Source organism: Bos mutus, chromosome 7 (assembly GCF_027580195.1).
Source record: "Bos mutus isolate GX-2022 chromosome 7, NWIPB_WYAK_1.1, whole genome shotgun sequence".
NCBI lineage: Eukaryota > Metazoa > Chordata > Mammalia > Artiodactyla > Bovidae > Bos > Bos mutus.
In genome coordinates this window covers 62,522,229-62,540,729 of record NC_091623.1, presented here as the reverse complement: position 1 = coordinate 62,540,729, position 18,501 = coordinate 62,522,229, and the positions used below count along the sequence as shown (strand labels likewise).

The following is an 18,501-nucleotide window of genomic DNA, read 5'->3' as shown; positions in this document are numbered from 1 at the left end:
AAATAAATCTGGATTAAAAATTAAAATGGAATATGCTAAAAAAAAGAAGATGTGGGCATAGAAAGTGTGTTCCAGGCAGATGGAGCAACACATTCAGGGCTTGGAGGCAAGAGAGAATTTAAAAATCCAGTGACCTACAATACAATCTAATGGTAAAATTGAACTGGATTAATAAAACTATGTAAAAATCATTTAAAAGACTTTATCTAGAGGACATGGGGAGCTAGCAAGGGATTTTAAGCAGAAAACAACATGATCAGCTGAGCATTTTAGACAGTTCTCTCTAGATGCATTGTGAAAAACTGACTATAGGGTACAACAATAATGACTGAGAAATGAGTGAAGAGGCTTTTATTCTAAGCCAGGCAAGAAAATACTGGCATGAACTCAGAGAACAGCCATAGGAATGGAGGAATATGGAAAATACTGAGGACTTTTAGGACTTCAACAGGACTTCATGATTGCCTGCCTGTGAGAAAGTAAGAGGAAAAGGGTGATAGCAACTTTCTGGCTAGGTAACTTGGATAGATGAAGCTATCCAACACTGAAACAGATGATAGAAGACATAACTGCTTCAAGGCGATATAAATTCAATTTGGGATATGTTGAGTATGAGATACCATGGGAATCCCTGTGGTGATGACAAGTAAGCAGTTGGCTACAGAGACTTAGAACTCTAGAAATGTCTCATGTGAGTCCATCAGTCAGGATGTTCTGTGTTGCACATGATAGAAAACCCAAACTAAACTGGCCTAAGCAAAAAAAAAAAAAAAAACTGATTAGCTAGCATAACTGGAGCTAAAGTACAGAACAGTTCAGGCACAGCTGTATGCAAAGACTCAACAATAACATCAAGAATCTAGCTTCTCTATCCCAGTCCTAATTCCTCTGTGTGAACTCCATTCCCAGACACTGCCTCCATTTGTGGACACAAGATGGCTGCCAGCAGCTCTCCTGAGAGGAATAGCATAATAAAAAGGCTGTATCCAGTATTCTCAGAAAAAGCACTGAGATTTAACCCAATACATCATTTTAGGCCTTGCCCCTAATCCTGAACCAATCACTGTGCCTGAGTTAGGTGGGCCATGTAATCGATTTAAACCATTAAAGGCCCACCTCTAGAACTAAAGTTGGGATCAATCCCACCTAAATCATGTGACTTGGAAACTCAAAATCCAATTATAAGGGAGGTAGTGAAGTGAAGTGAAGTCAGAAGGGAACAGAAATACAGTGGTGAACAAGATGTAGTTTCTACATGCAAGAATCTTATAGTCGAAGAGATAAAGTGTAGAATTTGAAAGGCAATTACAGTACATTGTGATTAGTATGGTGCAGGCAAGTACAAGATGCTGTGGGAACACAAGGAAAGACAATAAACTTCTGGGGGACACAGGCAGGGCCAGTCACCACACATATTCACTACCAATATCCATGGCAGTTACTGACAACGATTTGGGGTCAACTGAACAGAGATAAGGGAGAAGGCAATGGCACCCCACTCCAGTACTCTTGCCTGGAAAATCCCATGGATGGAGGAGCCTGGTAGGCTGCAGTCCATGGGGTCGCTAAGAGTCGGACATGACTGAGCGACTTCCCTTTCACTTTTCACTTTCATGCATTGGAGAAGGAAATGGCAACCCACTCCAGTGTTCTTGCCTGGAGAACCCCAGGGACGGCGGGGCCTGGTGGGCTGCCGTCTATGGGGTCGCACAGAGTCGGACACGACTGAAGCAACTTAGCAGCAGCAGAACAGAGATAATAACCAATGGCAGTGATAGATGACATCACCAAGAGAGACAGTGTAATATAAGAAGCCCTAGAATATGGGACTTCCCTGGTGGTTCAGTGGCTAAGATTCTGCACTCCCAATACAGGGGGCCTGGGTTCAGTCCCTGGCCAGGGAACTAGATCCCACATGCTGCAAGTAATAGTTCACAGATCACAACCAGAGATCCCAGTGCAGAGCAACAGATAAATTAAGAGGGAAAAAAAAAGAAGTCCTAGATTATAACTCAAAGAAACAACAAAATTTAAAGACAGGACAAAGGAAAGTAAGGAAAAATAGAAGAGAAAGAGATCAAAGATGGGATGAGGTAAGAAATGAGATGAAAGCCTGGAGAGTAATGTTTCAGAGAAGTCATTCCTTACTGTAGGATTTCAAGAGGAGAGTAATAGTCTACAACATCATTAGCTAGGAGGGGCTGGGTAAGATGAGAACTGAGAAATACTCCTTAGATTAACATCAAAGGAGTGCTGGTAGCCTTGAGGGGACCAGTGTCAGTGAAGGGCCCAAGGTGAAACCAGACTTTATGTGTGTTGAGGGTAGGGGAAGGAAGAGGAGAAAGGACTGAGCAGTGAAGGGAATCAGTGAAAAAGCAGAAAGGACTCTTTTCAGGAAACATGGATATAAACAGGTAAGGAATTATTACATAGGTAGAAGAATGTATAGAATCAAGGGAGCATTTAAAATATAAGATGATCCAGTATGTTAAAATGAAGGTTAGAAAGCTACAGTAGAGCAGGAGACTGAAGATAACTTCTATCTGGAAAGTCTAGGTATCACACCCTTCATATAAGCATGTGTGCACAATATGAGATAAAGAAGCTATTCATAACTGAACAAACCTTGGAAAGGTGAACAAAACTTTAAATTTTTTAAATGGAAATGGCATCATGACTGCTTGGCCTTTCATGAATTTTTAACTGAATTTTCTGGGTACTTGTGACATGAGGGTTTGTTTTTTCTTTTCATGAACTTGAAAATATAATTTTAAGTGCTTAGAAATGAAATGTAATTAGTTGTATGCTAAAATAAAGTGGTCCAGTCCCACTGTTAACCTTTTAAAAAACATAGACCACTTTGAAAATATGATGAAAACTATGGAGACACTCTCCCCAGAAAGAAATGAACTCCTTTTCTGATGGTCTTCCAGGGAGGTTCACTGAAAGATGTCTGGCGCCTACCCACCAATGCAGAGTTACAGGTATAACCTTCTAGGATTTGCCAACAGGAATCTTCCTGGAACTTATCACGTCTGGCAGATACCAAGTCCGGTTATTCTACTTTCCTTCCTCTTAATCATAACTAAAGTTATGTCCTTTACTAGTAAGCCTTGAACTTCAATTGCAACTCTTTCCTCCCTCCCACCTTTCCCTGTGCTCCAGCTAATAAAAATAGTGGATTCACATAGTCCTACCTTCATTTGCTGGTTATCTCACTTTCTAAATCACATCAGCCTGGCCAAGTCTTTATCTTTATATTTTTCTTATCAGCAATATGAAACTATCAAATGTTTATTTCCTCCAGCCCCATTAGGACCAGTCTAAGAATCAGGTATCATTTTTTTCTCACAAGAACCTACCACCTGTTTAGAAACTATCAAATACTTTGTTCTCATTCTCACCCCTATCCCTTGGATTATAAACTCCTTGAAGGCAGGGAATAAGCCTTCTATTTAATTTCATATTCCCCCGCTGCTTATCACATTTCTGCTTTTTAAAACGACCACAAGAGTTGCTGACTTAGTTGAGTACTGATTGAGAAATCAAGTCTAAATTTGGTTCTAACCTCCATCATTAATGATCTCTTCTATATTTCCTAACAGCTTTCCTGTATTTTACCTCCAAATTAGAATATAAAACCAAAATCACAAGTAAGTTTTGTTAATGGCTTAAGGCCTTGTGAAATTATTTACAAGAATATCTTCATGAGACTCCTATTTTAAAATGAGTACTATATGGGTTATGTAACCTCAGTTAATTCTTCAATTTTAGAATTTTCCTTCATACTGAAGCAGCTCTGAAATTTTGCCTCATTTAATTTTATGTCTAATAACATTAGTAAAACCATCAGAATTAAAACCTCACCACCAGTTATACACTATACTGTGTTCACTGACAATAGGATTGCTGCTTTTTAGGAAAGTCATTTCCAAGATATATTACCCCTCAAAAAAAGTCCTACAGATAGATAGCACTAGCTAAAGAAGGTTGTTTGGGATGAGGTAATATATTAAATACTTAGTATCTGATTGATTGAAAGTATTACACAATTCCTGCTTCAGCAAACCTTGAGTATAGAGTTTCTTTCGGTCAGACCTGGAATTAGGTCTCTCACTCATGTGGTTTCAATTAAGTTCTGTTAAAAATAGCTTGTAATATAAGCATCAACAATTTTACTACTGTTAATCCATACAAAGGATAAACTTGGGAAAAAAACCATCAAACAAAGTTACCTGGTATCCTGGTATTGCATCTTTATAAATAGCTGAAGTCATCTATTTAGTGTACAGTCTTCTAATATAAGCTGTTTGTTATTTTACAATACAAATATATATATATATATAAGAAACAGATAGAAGAATGATTCCTTCTCAGCTTATTAAAAGTAATTTATAAGACTCTCAGTAAAATTTCAACATCAGGATATAGCACAAATAATTAGAGAATTTTGATTTTTTAATTTTATATAATTTCAAGCAGATATTGTGCTTCACGGACTTTGACTTCACATCCAAGTCTTCAAAGTAGTGAAAATTCAGCCACACCTGCTACATCCTTCCACTTGTTTTTATTATAATATCTGGAGAAAAAATTAACAATAGATTATTTCATATACATCACAAGCATGTGTCCAATAGTTATTAATAACCAGTCCCTAGGAGAGAGAACACTTGATGTCCAAGCAACTCTAGTTTCAATCCATCAATCCTTAGGAAACAAATCTAGAGGTCCTTAAAAAAAGAAAGAAAGAAAAAGGGAAAGCTGGCTCACTCCCTCCTGGACATACTGAGGATACTTCTCTTCTCTTTGGAGGCACAAAGAGACCTGTCTGACATTCCAACAGAAAGCCCAGCAAAGACAGCTGTCAGTGGCCATCATAGGCTGCTAACTCCAGCCTGGTAACCTGGTGGAATCCATCCAGTTGTGGTTCCCATCCCAGTCCTCCACAGCCACCAGCTAGTCAGAATCTCCTTTTCCAGGCTATCCCTGCTTCCATTCTCCTACTGACCTGTTGTAGCTGAACCCAGGTTCTTTCCAATACAGGATTCTGAGGACTTTCTTCCTCCCAATATCTTGTACCTTTTGGAAAGTCAAACAAAACCTATAGCTCTCCTTAGATTTTGAGATTTTTATTTTCTTTTTCAGAAAAAATGATAAATATTATGTTATAAATTCATATCTTAAGCTAATAGAATAATAACTTTTATCTGGATATATATCTTTAGTGAGAATTTGAATGTTTAGATGATAATAACAGGTGGAGTCAACTTTATGTATTTCCATTGTCACATTCATTCTATGATACACCTTATGCCTGGCCTAATCAGCCTATATCAATGGTTTTCAAACTCTGCTACACCTTAGTTATTTGAGCTTTTAAAAATCCTGATATCCAGGCTATACTCCATACCAAATAGGACAGAACCTCTGAACAAGGGACTCAAATATCCAGAAAAGTTTGATGTACAGCTGTTTGAGCACCAGAGACCTGTATCTTTAGTGGTCCATGGACCAGTAACTTCAATGTCATCTAGGAGTTGATTAGAAATGTAGAATCTTGGGCTCCATTCCAGAGCAAGAGAATCATAAATCTCCATTTTTAATAAGATCCTCAAGCAAGTCACAAGTAAACTAAAGTTTGGGAAGTACTGGCTATTCTATCCTCTACTGCTGCTACTGCTAAGTTGCTCCAGTCGTGTCCGACTCTGTACGACCCCATAGATGGCAGCCCACCAGGCTCCACTGTCCCTGGGATTCTCCAGGCAAGAATTCTACCCTCTACTCTTCCTTATTGTTATCTTCACTGACCTCAGATACAGTTTGCTCACTTGTCGATCACTTTGGAAACTGGGCCACAGTCATCCTCTCCATACAACTTAAACTTTCCAAGTGGCAACCAGCCCATCCAACTATGTAGTCTCCTCCACCCCTCCTTGGCCTTCATATATACATCCAGGGCCATGCTCTATATTTCCCCCTGACATCACCTACAGCATATCATCTCTGCTGCTGCTGCTGCTAAGTCAATTCTGCTAAGTCACTTCAGTCGTGTTCGACTCTGTGCGACCCCATAGACGGAAGCCCACCAGGATCCCCCGTCCCTGGGATTCTCTAGGCAAGAACACTGGAGTGGGTTGCCATTTCCTTCTCCAATGCGTGAAAGTGAAGAGTGAAAGGGAAGTCACTCAGTCGTGTCTGACTCTTAGCGACCACATGGACTGCAGCCTACCAGGCTCCTCTGTCCATGGGATTTTCCAGGCAAGAGTGCTGGAGTGGGGTGCCATTGCCTTCTGCCTGCTATTATCTAAAAATTCAAACTCTCACTTAAGATATATATCCAGGTAAAAGCTGTTATTATACTAGCTTAAGATATAAATTTTTAACATATCATTTATCAGCTTCTCTGAAGAAAATAAAAATCTCAAAATCTAAGGATAGCTACAGGTTTTGTTGGATTTTCCAAAAGGTACTGTTACCTTGGAAGTCTTCCCTGACACTTCAAAGTTAAAATCATCCTCTCCTGGGCTCCTAGGATGCTTTGCTCCACTTCTAACTTATCACCTTAGAAGACTGTGAAGTCTACCTCATGATGAATCCGTAAGCCCTGGAGGACAAAAGCTGTATTCATATCCCTAACTAATAATACAATGCCTAATGCATGCTTGTTGGCTGAATTAAAGTACCAATAACAGACCTCCATTGCTGTAACTGTAACAGTATAAAGCAATGATTGGCTGGTTCTTCTTATTGGTTTTAAAAAAATTTTAAGTCTCTGTTTAAATAAAATATAGAAATCCAATGTGTAAAGCAAAGAGAAGCAAGACTGCTCTGTCTGGATGAGCTGAGAAACTCAGAGCCCTATCTACTCTTACATTCTCTATATGACAGCTACCCAGTCAAATATCAATAATCTCAGATATGCAGATGATACTACACTAAAGGTAGACAGTGAAGAGGAACTAAAGAGCCTCTGGATGAGGGTGAAAGAGGAGAGTGAAAAATCTGGCTTAAAACTCAACATTCATGGCAAATAGATGGGGGAAAAGTGAAAACAGTGACAGATTTTATTTTCTTGGGCCCCGAAATCACTGCAAATGGTGACTGCAGCCATGAAATTAAAAGATGCTTGCTCCTTGGAAGAAAAGCTATGACAAACTATACAGCAAATTAAAAAGCACAGACATCACTTTGCCAACAAAGGTCCATATAGTCAAAGCTATGGTTTTCCCAGTAGTCATGAATGGATGTGAGAGTTAGGCCATAAAGAAGGCTGAGCACTGAAGAATTAATGCTTTCAAATTGTGGTGCTGGAGAACTCTTGAGAGTCCTTTGCACAGCAAAAAGATCAAACCAGTCAATCCTAAAGGAAATCAACCCTGAATACTCACTGGAAGGACTGATGCAGAAGCTGAAGCTCCAACACTCTGGCCCATGATGCAAAGAGCAATCGCATTGGAAAAGACTCTGATGCTAGGAAAGACTGAGGGCAGGAGGAGAAGGGGGTGACAGAGGATGAGATGATTGGATGGAATCAATGACTCAATGGACATGAGTTTGAGCAAACTCAGGGAGATAATGAAAGACAGGGAAGCCTGGTGTACTGCAGTCCATGGGGTCACAAAGAATCAGACATAACTTAGCTGCTAAACAACAACAGTCAAACTTAGCAAGAACCAGGAAAGCTAAGTTCTAGTTCTGATTCTGCCAGTAACTACCTGTGTGACCTTGGACAAGTTACTGATCAATATAGCCAGGTCGTTTTTGTTGTATGCAAAATGAGTAAAACAAACTAGATTATCGTATGGTTCTCAAATTTTAGTGCTTATTGGGATCACATAGAAAGCTCATCAAATTGTAGATACTTATGCCATCTCTCTAGAGATTGTAATTTATCAGATCTACAGTGATTCTGGTACAGGTAGTCAGAGGACCACACAATGAGAAACCTTGGACTGGATGTTTTATAAGGCCTCTTCTATCTGTCTGTCTATAACCATTCTCAGATCTCTGCTTACCCACACCATCTCGTCAACCATATCTCTTTTGGACTCGTGGTTTACTTTCACCAATTTTTTCTTTAATCGCAAAATACCAGTTATAAATGAACAAGCAGCATACTGAACAGGGGTCCTAGACCATCAAAAGTGAGCTTTGCTCTGTCCCTGATTAGATTACTGCCAAACTAGCTAAACTGTTAAATGCCAGGACTAAAAATAGGCTGCTGCATGTTTAAAATAACATGCTCACAGTTAGCTTGGGGCTTTGCTATTTTTACGAAAGGAAAGACAGAGACAAGTGCCCAGAGGTTGAAAGGGAATTACTTAAATATGGAGGCTGCTGTATGCGATGAGAGCCTAGAAAGAAGCCAGGAGGTGGCACAACTGGTTCAATATGCATCAGTGGGACTCTCTGAATTAAACTAAAAAATTTGGTCTTAACACTAGAAAGAACCTCCTAAACACAATTTAGTTTTGGTTTGTTGCATAATTAAACCCAGAATTATGACATTACCTGATGAATTATTATGACCGCCAAAAGATCAAGTTAAGAGTTTATTTTTATCAATTTACTGATACTAATTTATCAATTTTTATCAATTTACATACACACAGAAAAGTACTATACAGCTTCTTGGGCCTTCAGAAACTTAACACATCCATGTAACTACCATTGGGATAATGAAATGGAACACTACCAGGACCCTAGAATTCCCTCTTATAACTCTTTCCAGTTAATACCAGCTTCCCAACAAGGACATCCACCATAGTGATTTCCATCATAGTTTAGTTTTGCCTAGTTTTGTACTACTAAATATAAGTGATATTAAATGTACTCTATTGTGTTTGGCTTCTTGTGTGGGACTCATCAATACTCTTGCAAGTAACTGTATACTGTTGATTCTCAGTACTGTATAGCACTTTAATCAGTGACTATATCACAGTTTATCCATTCTACTGTTGATGGGCATATTCAAAGAGTTTCTGGTTTGAAGCTGTTACCAATAGTGCTGCTATGAACATTCTAGTATATTTCTTATGAGGAATATATGTGCACACTACAGTTGATGCTTTTGAACTGTGGCGTTGGAGAAGACTCTTCAGAGTCCCTTGGACTGCAAGGAGATCCAACCAGTCCATCCTGAAGGAGATCAGCCCCAGGATTTCTTTGGAAGGAATGATGCTAAAGCTGAAACTCCAGTACTTTGGCTACCTCATGCGAAGAGTTGACTCATTGGAAAAGACTCTGATGCTGGGAGGGATTGGGGGCAGGAGGAGAAGGGGATGACAGAGGATGAGATGGCTGGATGGCATCCCTGACTCGATGGACATGAGTCTGAGTGAACTCTGGGAGTTGGTGATGGACAGGGAGGCCTGGCGTGCTGCGATTCATGGGGTCGCAGAGAGTCAGACACAATTGAGCGACTGAACTGAACTGAACTGACAGTGGGTATATTCCTCAGAATAGAAACTCTGGGTCTCTAGGGCCCAGTGAAATGGAATTTCTGGGTTTCTTTCCATTTCAGTGAAACTTCTAGGGATCCAGTGGTATGAGACATCTGCCTTACAAGGTAAAGGATAAATTGTTGCATCTGGACCCTCCAACAACCAAAAACCAGACACAATACGTAGAGGGCCATTTTAGATTTTGGAGTCAACATATCCCTCATTTGTGTGTACAACTCCAGCCCACTTACTGAGTGACCTAAAAAGTTGCTGGTTTTGAGGGGGTCTCAGAACAAAGAGAAGAGTCTGCAAAAGGTCCAGGCTACTGTACTGCTTGTGCCATAATGGTCCAGCAGATCAAATGGTGCTTGAAGTGGCAGTGGCGAAAAGAGAAGCTGTTTGGGGCTTGCAGATGAATAATCACAGTACAGGCCCTAAGGATTTTTCAACAGAGTGCTGCCATCCTCCGTGGGTAATCACTCTCTTTTTGAGAAATACCTTATGCTCTGCTACTGAGTCTTAGTAGAGATCAAACCCTTAACCATGGACCACCAAGTTGCAATGAGAGCTGAGCTGCCCACCATGAATTGTGTGTTGTCTGATGCACCAAGCCATAAGGTTGGCTGTGAAGAGCAGCACACTGTTAGCAAATAGAAACAGGTTTATGAGACTGGGCTCAAGCAGGCCCTGAAGGCAAAAGTAAGTTATATGAGGAAGTGAGCCACACACCATGTCCACTATTCCTGATACTTTATCTTCTCTTTCCCTGCTTGCTTTAATGGTATCACGGAGAGTTCTGGACAGGTAACTGAGGAAAAGAAAGCTCAGGCTTCATCTACAGATGGTTCTCCATGATATGCAGACACCACCTGAAAGTGAACAGCCTTAGCACCTATAGCTTCTTTCTGGGACATCCCTGAAGGAAACTGGTGAAGGAATATCCTTCAAGTGGGCAGAACTTCAAGGACTGAATCCAGTTGTTCACTTTATTGGAAGAAATGGCCAAATGTGTGATTATATATGAGGTGGCTCAGATGGTAAAGAAGCTGCCTGCAATGCAGGAGACCTGGGTTTTATCCCTAGGTCGGGAAGATGCCCTGGAGAAGGTAATGGCTACCCATTCCAGTATTCTTGCCTGGAGAATCCCATGAACAGAGGAGCCTGGTGGGGCTACACTCCATGGGGTCGCAAAGAATTGGACATGACTGAGTGACCAACACTTTTACTTTCATTGGCTGTGACCAATAATTTGGCTAGGTAGTCAGGTACTTGGAAGATACATGATTTGAAAATGATGACAAGAAAATATGAGAAGAGGTATGAAACTAGAACTCTCTGAATGGGCAAAAAAACATGATGATATCAGTATCCCACATGAACACTCACCAAATGTTACCTAAACAGAGGACAATTTTCATAATCAAGTGGATAAGATTACCTGTTATGTGGATACCCGTTAGCTTCTTTCCCCAGCCACCCCTGTCATCACCCAGTAAGCCAATGAACAAAGTGGCCATGGTGACAGGGATAGAGATTGTGCATGGTCTCAGCAAAACAGATTTCCATTCACCAATGTCGGCCTGGCTACAGCCACTGCTGAGTACCCAATCTGTCAGCAGCAAAGACCAACACCTAGTGAAGATCCCCTAGAGAAAGGCTACCCACTCCAGTATTCTGGCCTGGAGAATTCCATGGACTGTATAGTCCATGGGGTCACAAAGAGCAGACACAACTGAGCGACTTTTACTTTCCCTGGAGTGGTCAGCGAGCTACCTGGTGGGTTGAGTACATTGGTCCACTTCATCATGAACGGGAAACATTTTATTCTTACTGGAATAGACAGTTATTCTGGATATAGATTTGCCTTCCCTGTACATGATGCTTCTGCCAAAACTCACCAACCAAGGATTTACAGAAGGCCTTATAAACCATCATGTTATCCCAAAACATTGTTTCTGATCACACTACTCACTTAACAGAAAAAATAGTTTGGCAATAGGCCCAAGCTCTTGGAATTTACTGGTCTTATCATGTTCCCCACCACTCTGAAGCAGCTGGCTTGACAAAATGGTGGAAAGGCCTTTAGAAGATTCATTATAGCATCAATCTGCAGAACTGGGGCAAGGTTCTGCCTAAGGTTCTGTATGTTCTGACTCAGCATCCAATATATGGTGGTACTGTTTCTCCATAACCATGATTCACAGGCCCAGGAATCAAGTGGTAGAAATGGAAGTGAGACCATTCAATATTACCCCTTGTGACCCACTAGGAGAATTTTTGCCTCCTGTGGCCATGACTTTATGCTCTACAGGTCTAGATACCCTAGTTCAAAAGGAAGAAATGCTGTTACCAGGAGTCACAACAATGATTCTATTGAACTGGAAATTAAGATAGCCACCTAGCCACTTAGGGCTTCTCACACCTCTGAGTCAACAGGCAAAGAAGAAACTTCTTTGTGCTGGCTGGGGTGATTGATCCTGACTGCCAAGGGGAAATCAGACTACTGTGCCATGATGGAGGTAAGGAAGAGGATATCTGGAATACAGGATAAAGCATCTGCCTGCAATGTGGGAGAGACCTGGGTTCAATTCCTGGGTTGGGAAGTTCCCCTGGAAAAGGAAATGGCAACCCACTCCAGTATTCTTGCCTGGAGAATCCCATAGACAGAGGAGCCTGGCAGTACTAAGAGCATCTCTTAGTACTACCATGCCCCACCATTAAGGTCAATGGAAAACTATAATAACCCAATCTAAGTGGGACTACTGATGGCACAGGCCCTTCAGAAATGAGGGTTGTGTCACCTGACCAGTAAAAGAACCACAACCAGTTGAGGTGGTTGCTGATGGTAGAGGTAGTATGAAATAAGTAGTGGAGGAAAGTAGTTATAAGTACCTGAGAGATCAGCCCTGGGATTTCTTTGGAAGGAATGATGCTGAAGCTGAAACTCCAGTACTTTGGCCACCTCATGCGAAGAGTTGACTCATTGGAAAAGACTCTGATGCTGGGAGGGATTCGGGGCAGGAGGAGAAGGGGACGACAGAGGATGAGATGGCTGGATGGCATCACTGACTCGATGGACGTGAGTCTGAGTGAACTCCGGGGGTTGGTGAGGGACAGGGGGGCCTGGCGTGCTGCGATTCATGGGGTCGCAAAGAGTCGGACATGACTGAGCGACTGATCTGATCCGATCTGATAACCACGTGACTAGTTAAGCAAATATTTTTTCTTCCCTCTTTCATGCCTATATCATGTAACATAAGTTTTATTAATAACACTTAACTTTATATCATAGTATCTAAGCTACAGGATATCAAGGAGAAAAACAAATATCACCGAAGGACTTTATCCTCTTCTGGGGAAGGAGTGATCACATTTTCAGTTTTATGTAGAGTAGCTGTAGTATGTTAGGCAGAAGTATTACTTTGTTATTGTCTTTATTTAGACATTAAATATGGTTTAAGGAGATGTGTATGAATGCATAGTTGACATGGAGTGGACTGTGATGGTAAGTTGTATGCATCAACTTGGCTAGGTAACATTACCTAATTAAATTAAATACTAATCTTGGTGCTTCTATGAAGGTATTATGGTTAACATATGTAATAAATAAGTAAAGGAGATTATCCTTGATAATGTGGGTAGGCCTCATACAATCAACTGAAAGACCTTAAGAACAAAACTGAAGTTTCTCTGAAGAAAAATTCCTCCTGAGGATTTACTGTATCATTGGCCCCTGCCCTAGAGTTTTTAGCCTGCCCTACAGGTTGCAATCAGACCTTCCAATTGCATAAGTCAATTCTCTAAAATAAATCTCTTTATATACCTATACATATATGTGTCTCTCTACATATACCATTTATTCTGTTTCTTTGGTAGAACCCTGATTGATACAGCATCTACTATTCCCTACCACTATGCTAAAGTTATCAGAGACTGAGATAGAAAGAGGTCTATTACGTGATTTCTGTCATTTAAAACTTCATAACCCAAAGAATATAAAAAGTTAGCATTATGAATTATGTCAGGTAGACTGCCAGGCTCCTCAGTCTATGGAATTCTCCAGGGAAGAATACTGGAATGGGTAGCCATTCCCTTCACTGGGGGATCTTCCCAACCCAGGAATTGAACCTAGGTCTCCTGCACTGCAGGCAGATTCTTCACCATCTGAGTCGCCAGGGAAGCCCAGTAGTATATTATTAAGTGTCAAATGAACATCACTAAATTAAGTAGTCAAGGAACTTAATGAAAAAGATCTCTGTGGACTTCAGGAGTGCTCTGGGCATGTTCTGTGGAGGAAACGGGGGCAAGGATCACGTTATACATAACCTATTAAGTTTCAGTTTCTTTACTGCTTGCTTACCTTTCAAAGGTTCCCAGCTTCATTGAGTAATTAGACATTCTGTCTGATATGCAGTGAGGGAAGTACAGAAAAATCTAAATTTGGAGCATAGAAGCCTTGAAAGATTGAATTCCTCTCCATTACTTGGTAGCAGTGTGATCTTGGACAAATTTCATACTACTTTAAGCCTCATATTCTTAATATTTTTTTAAAAAGTATACATCCTGTTATCATAAAGTAATAGTGAGAAATAAAGAAGATATAATGAGGTGCCTTTCCCAGAGCAAGTGCTCAACTAATGCTAAGTGAATGCAAAAATATCTCCATATATTTAAAAATGAAATATCTATCTATGAAACCCAAAATCACTAATTTTAGATAATTATAAAAGGAAGGATACTAGATAAATACACTTTAAATTAATGGCATAACATAATTTTTTAAGAGATGACAGTAATAGACTTTCAAAAAACCCATTTTACTCAGGTTCTGAAAACTGACCAAGCTTTTTTATAATTTTACCGTTTCCACTTCATAGAAGAACTCTCAGAATACAATTTATAACTAATTCCTGGGTACATAAGGAATTTACAATGAAAAAATCTTTTGTATCTTTCAAAGAGTAGGTTCTACATTCATACTATAGTACCTTGAGGTATATCTTTAGGAAGAGAATATTTCTTCTTTACGATAATTCCTTTACTTTCCACTTGTCTAGTTCCTGGTGATGCTTTAATAATATAACATATTTCTGATGCATTTGAAGGTACCTGAAAAAACATTACATAATTTTTCAGGTAATAAACCTATAGATTGTTTTATTTCAAAGGCAAATAGTCTCAATATTGATATATTTCATAGACATTCGCAATATAAAGCATTTAGGAAGTGCTCACTTCACTCCAGACACTATATAATTGGTTTTTAAAACATTTGCTTATTTAATATTCACAAGAACCAGCAAAACAGATTATATTATTCCCATTTGTAAAACAAGGAAACTTAAGTTCAGAGAGGCTGGATTAACTTATTTAAAAAACATAGAGAAAAGTAATGGTAGAGTTGAGATTCAAGCACTCCAAAGTTGAAGAGAAAGTTTATAGGATTTACTGAATTAAAACATGACCCAGAGGGATGGTATGGGGAGGGAGGAGGGAGGAGGGTTCAGGATGGGGAACACATGTATACCTGTGGCGGATTCATTTTTATATATGGCAAAACCAATACAATACTGTAAAGTTAAAAAATAAAATAAAATAAATTTAAGTCTGATTCAAACAATAGATTCCTTGATTTCCTAACTCAGTTAATTTTTCAGAAATTTTATGAAGATATTTATTTATTCTATAATTGATGGATTAAATTAAATAAGCCTTATATACCACTTTACATCTCTCCCCACAGCAATAATGTTTAGTCTTTCTAGTGGTTACTTTTATAACTTTTTAAAAGTTGAAGTATAGTTATTTACAATAACATGTTAGTTTTAGGTATACAGTACAGTGATTTAGCACAGAAAAGTACACAGTACAGAAAAGAATCTGAAAAGAAATATATATAGATAGATAGATAGATAGATAGATAGATAGATAGTATAGAATCCTTTTCAATTCTTTTCCCTTATAGGTTACTACAAAATATTGAATATACTTCTCTGTGCTCTACAGTGGGTCCTTATTAGTTGTCTATTTTATATATGTAGATCAAATGGCCAACATCCGCTGGATCATGGAAAAAGCAAGAGAGTTCCAGAAAAACATCTATTTCTGCTTTACTGACTATGCCAAAGCCTTTGACCATGTGGATCACAATAAACTGTGGAAAATTCTGAAGGAGATGGGAATACCAGACCACCTGATCTGCCTCTTGAGAAACCTGTATGCAGGTCAGGAAGCAACAGTTAGAACTGGACATGGAACAACAGACTGGTTCCAAATAGGAAAAGGAGTTCATCAAGGCTGTATATTGTCACCCTGTTTATTTAACTTATATGCAGAGTACATCATGAGAAATGCTGGACTGGAAGAAACACAAGCTGGAATCAAGATTGCCGGGAGAAATATCAATAACCTCAGATATGCAGATGACACCACCCTATGGCAGAAAGTGAAGAGGAACTAAAAAGCCTATTAATGAAAGTGAAAGAGGAGAGTGAAAAAGTTGGTTTAAAGCTCAACATTCAGAAAACGAAGATCATGGCATCCGGTCCCATCACTTCATGGGAAATAGATGGGGAAATGGTGGAAACAGTGTCAGACTTTATTTTTCTGGGCTCCAAAATCACTACAGATGGTGACTGCAGCCGTGAACTTAAAAGACGCTTACTCCTTGGAAGGAAAGTTATGCCCAGCCTAGATAGCATATTCAAAAGCAGAGACATTACTTTGCCAACAAAGGTTCGCCCTAGTCAAGGCTATGGTTTTTCCTGTGGTCATGTATGGATGTGAGAGTTGGACTATGAAGAAGGCTGAGCGCCAAAGAATTGATGCTTTTGAACTGTGGTGTTGGAGAAGACTGTTGAGAGTCCCTTGGACTGCAAGGAGATCCAACCAGTCCATTCTGAAGGAGATCAGCCCTGGGATTTCTTTGGAAGGAATGATGCTAAAGCTGAAACTCCAGTACTTTGGCCACCTGATGCGAAGAGTTGACTCACTGGAAAAAGACTCTGATGCTGGGAGGGATTGGGGGCAAGAGGAGAAGGGGACGACAGAGGATGAGATGGCTGGATGGCATCACTGACTCAATGGACATGAGTCTGAGTGAACTCCGGGAGTTGGTGATGGACAGGGAGGCCTGGCGTGCTGCGATTCATGGGGTCACAAAGAGTCGGACACGACTGAGCGACTGATCTGATCTGATCTGATTTTATATATGTAGTACTGTGTATATATTAACCCCAACTTCCTAATTTGTCCCTCCTCTCACCCCCTTTAACCACTGGTAACTATACATTTGTCTTTTCTACATCTGTGAGTCTCTTTCTGTTTTGTAAATAAGTTCATTTGTATCACTTCTTTAGATTCCACATGTAAGTGACATCATATGATGTTTGTCTTTCTCTGTCTGGCTTATTTCACTTCGTATGATAATCTCTAGGTCCTTTAATGTTACTGCAAATGGCATTATTTCATTGTTTGTTTTAATTTTTTAATTTTCTATTGGCATACAGCCAATTAACAATATTGTGATAGTTTCAGGTGAACAGTAAAGGGACTCAGCCTTACACATATATGTATCCATTCTCCCCCAAACTCCCCTCCCATCCAGGCTGCCACATAACACTGAGCAGAGTCCCATGCCCTATACAGTAGGTCCTTGCTGGTTATCCATTTTAAATGTAGCAGTGTATACATGTTCATCCCAAACTCCCTAATTATCCCTTCCCCCATCCTTCCCCTGGGCAACCATAAATTCCTTCTCTGAGTCTGTGAGTCTCTGTTTTTAAATAAGTTTATGTGTATCATTTCTTTTTAGATTCCACATATAAGGGATGTCCAGAGAAGGCAATGGCACCCCACTCCAGTACTCTTGGCTGGGAAATCCCATGGATGGAGGAGCCTGGTAGGCTGCAGTACATGGGGTCGCTAAGAGTTGGACACGACTGAACAACTTCACTTTCACTTTTCACTTTCATGCACTGGAGAAGGAAATGGCAACCCACTCCAGTGTTCTTGCCTGGGGAATCCCAGGGACAGAGGAGCCTGGTAGGGTGCCATCTACGGGGTTGCACAGAGTTGGACACGACTGACGTGACTTAGCAGCAGCAGCAGCATAAGGGATGTCATATGATATTTCTCCTTCTCTGTCTGAACTTACTTCACTCAGTATGACAATCTCTAGGTCCATCCATGTAGCTGCAAATGGTATTATTTCATTCTTTTTAATGGCTGACTAATATTCCATTGTATATATGTATCACGTCTTCTTTATCCATTCCTCTGTTGATGGATATTTAGGTTGCTTCCATGTATTGGCTATTGTAAACAGTACTGCAATGAACACTGGGGTGCATGTATCCTTTCAGATCATGTTTTTCTCCAGATATACGCACAGGAGTAGAACTGCAGGGTCATATGGTAGCTCTATTTTTAGTTTTTTAAAGAATCTTCATACTGTTCTCCACAGTGGCTGCACCAATTTACATTCCCAAGAACATTGAGGGGTGGCTTCCCATCTGGTACTAGTGGTAAAGAACATGTCTACCAACGCAGAAGACACAAGAGACATGGGTTAGATCCCTGGAGGAGGGCATGACAACCCACTCCAGTATACTTGCCTGGAGAATCCTATGGATAGAGAAGCCTGGAGGGCTACAATCCATAGGGTTGTATAAAGTGGGATACAATGGAAGCAACTGAACATGCACTCACAACAGTGAGGGAGGGTTCCCTTCTCTCCACACCCTTTCCAAGATTTATTGTTTGTGGACTTTTTGATGATATCAATTCTGGCTGGTGTGAGGTGATACCTCACTGTAGTCTTTGCATTTGCATTTCTCTAATAATTAGTGATGTTGAATATCTTTTCATGTGCCTGTCGGCCATCTGTGTGTCTTCTTCAGAGAAATGTCTATTTAGGTCTTCTGCCTATTTCATTCTTTTTAATGGCCAAGTATATTCCATTGTATAAATATACCACGTCTTCATTCATCTTCCCCTGGGCAACCATAAGTTGGACATTCAAGTTGCTTCACATCTGGCTATTGTAAATAGTGCT

General features: G+C 40.1%; 1 protein-coding gene across 1 annotated transcript in view; it reads right to left on the bottom strand.

The window, feature by feature from the left end:
* Positions 1–687: 687 nt before the first annotated feature.
* MEIKIN (meiotic kinetochore factor) overlaps positions 688–18,501 on the bottom strand; it is a 139,441-nt gene continuing 121,627 nt past the window's right edge. Inside the window, exons 12-14 of the mRNA XM_014480811.2 lie at positions 14,435–14,555; positions 10,885–11,055; positions 688–752 (exon numbers count right to left, since the gene is read on the bottom strand). Coding sequence (XP_014336297.1) covers positions 688–752; positions 10,885–11,055; positions 14,435–14,555 — 357 coding nt within the window. The remainder of the gene's footprint in view (positions 753–10,884; positions 11,056–14,434; positions 14,556–18,501) is intronic.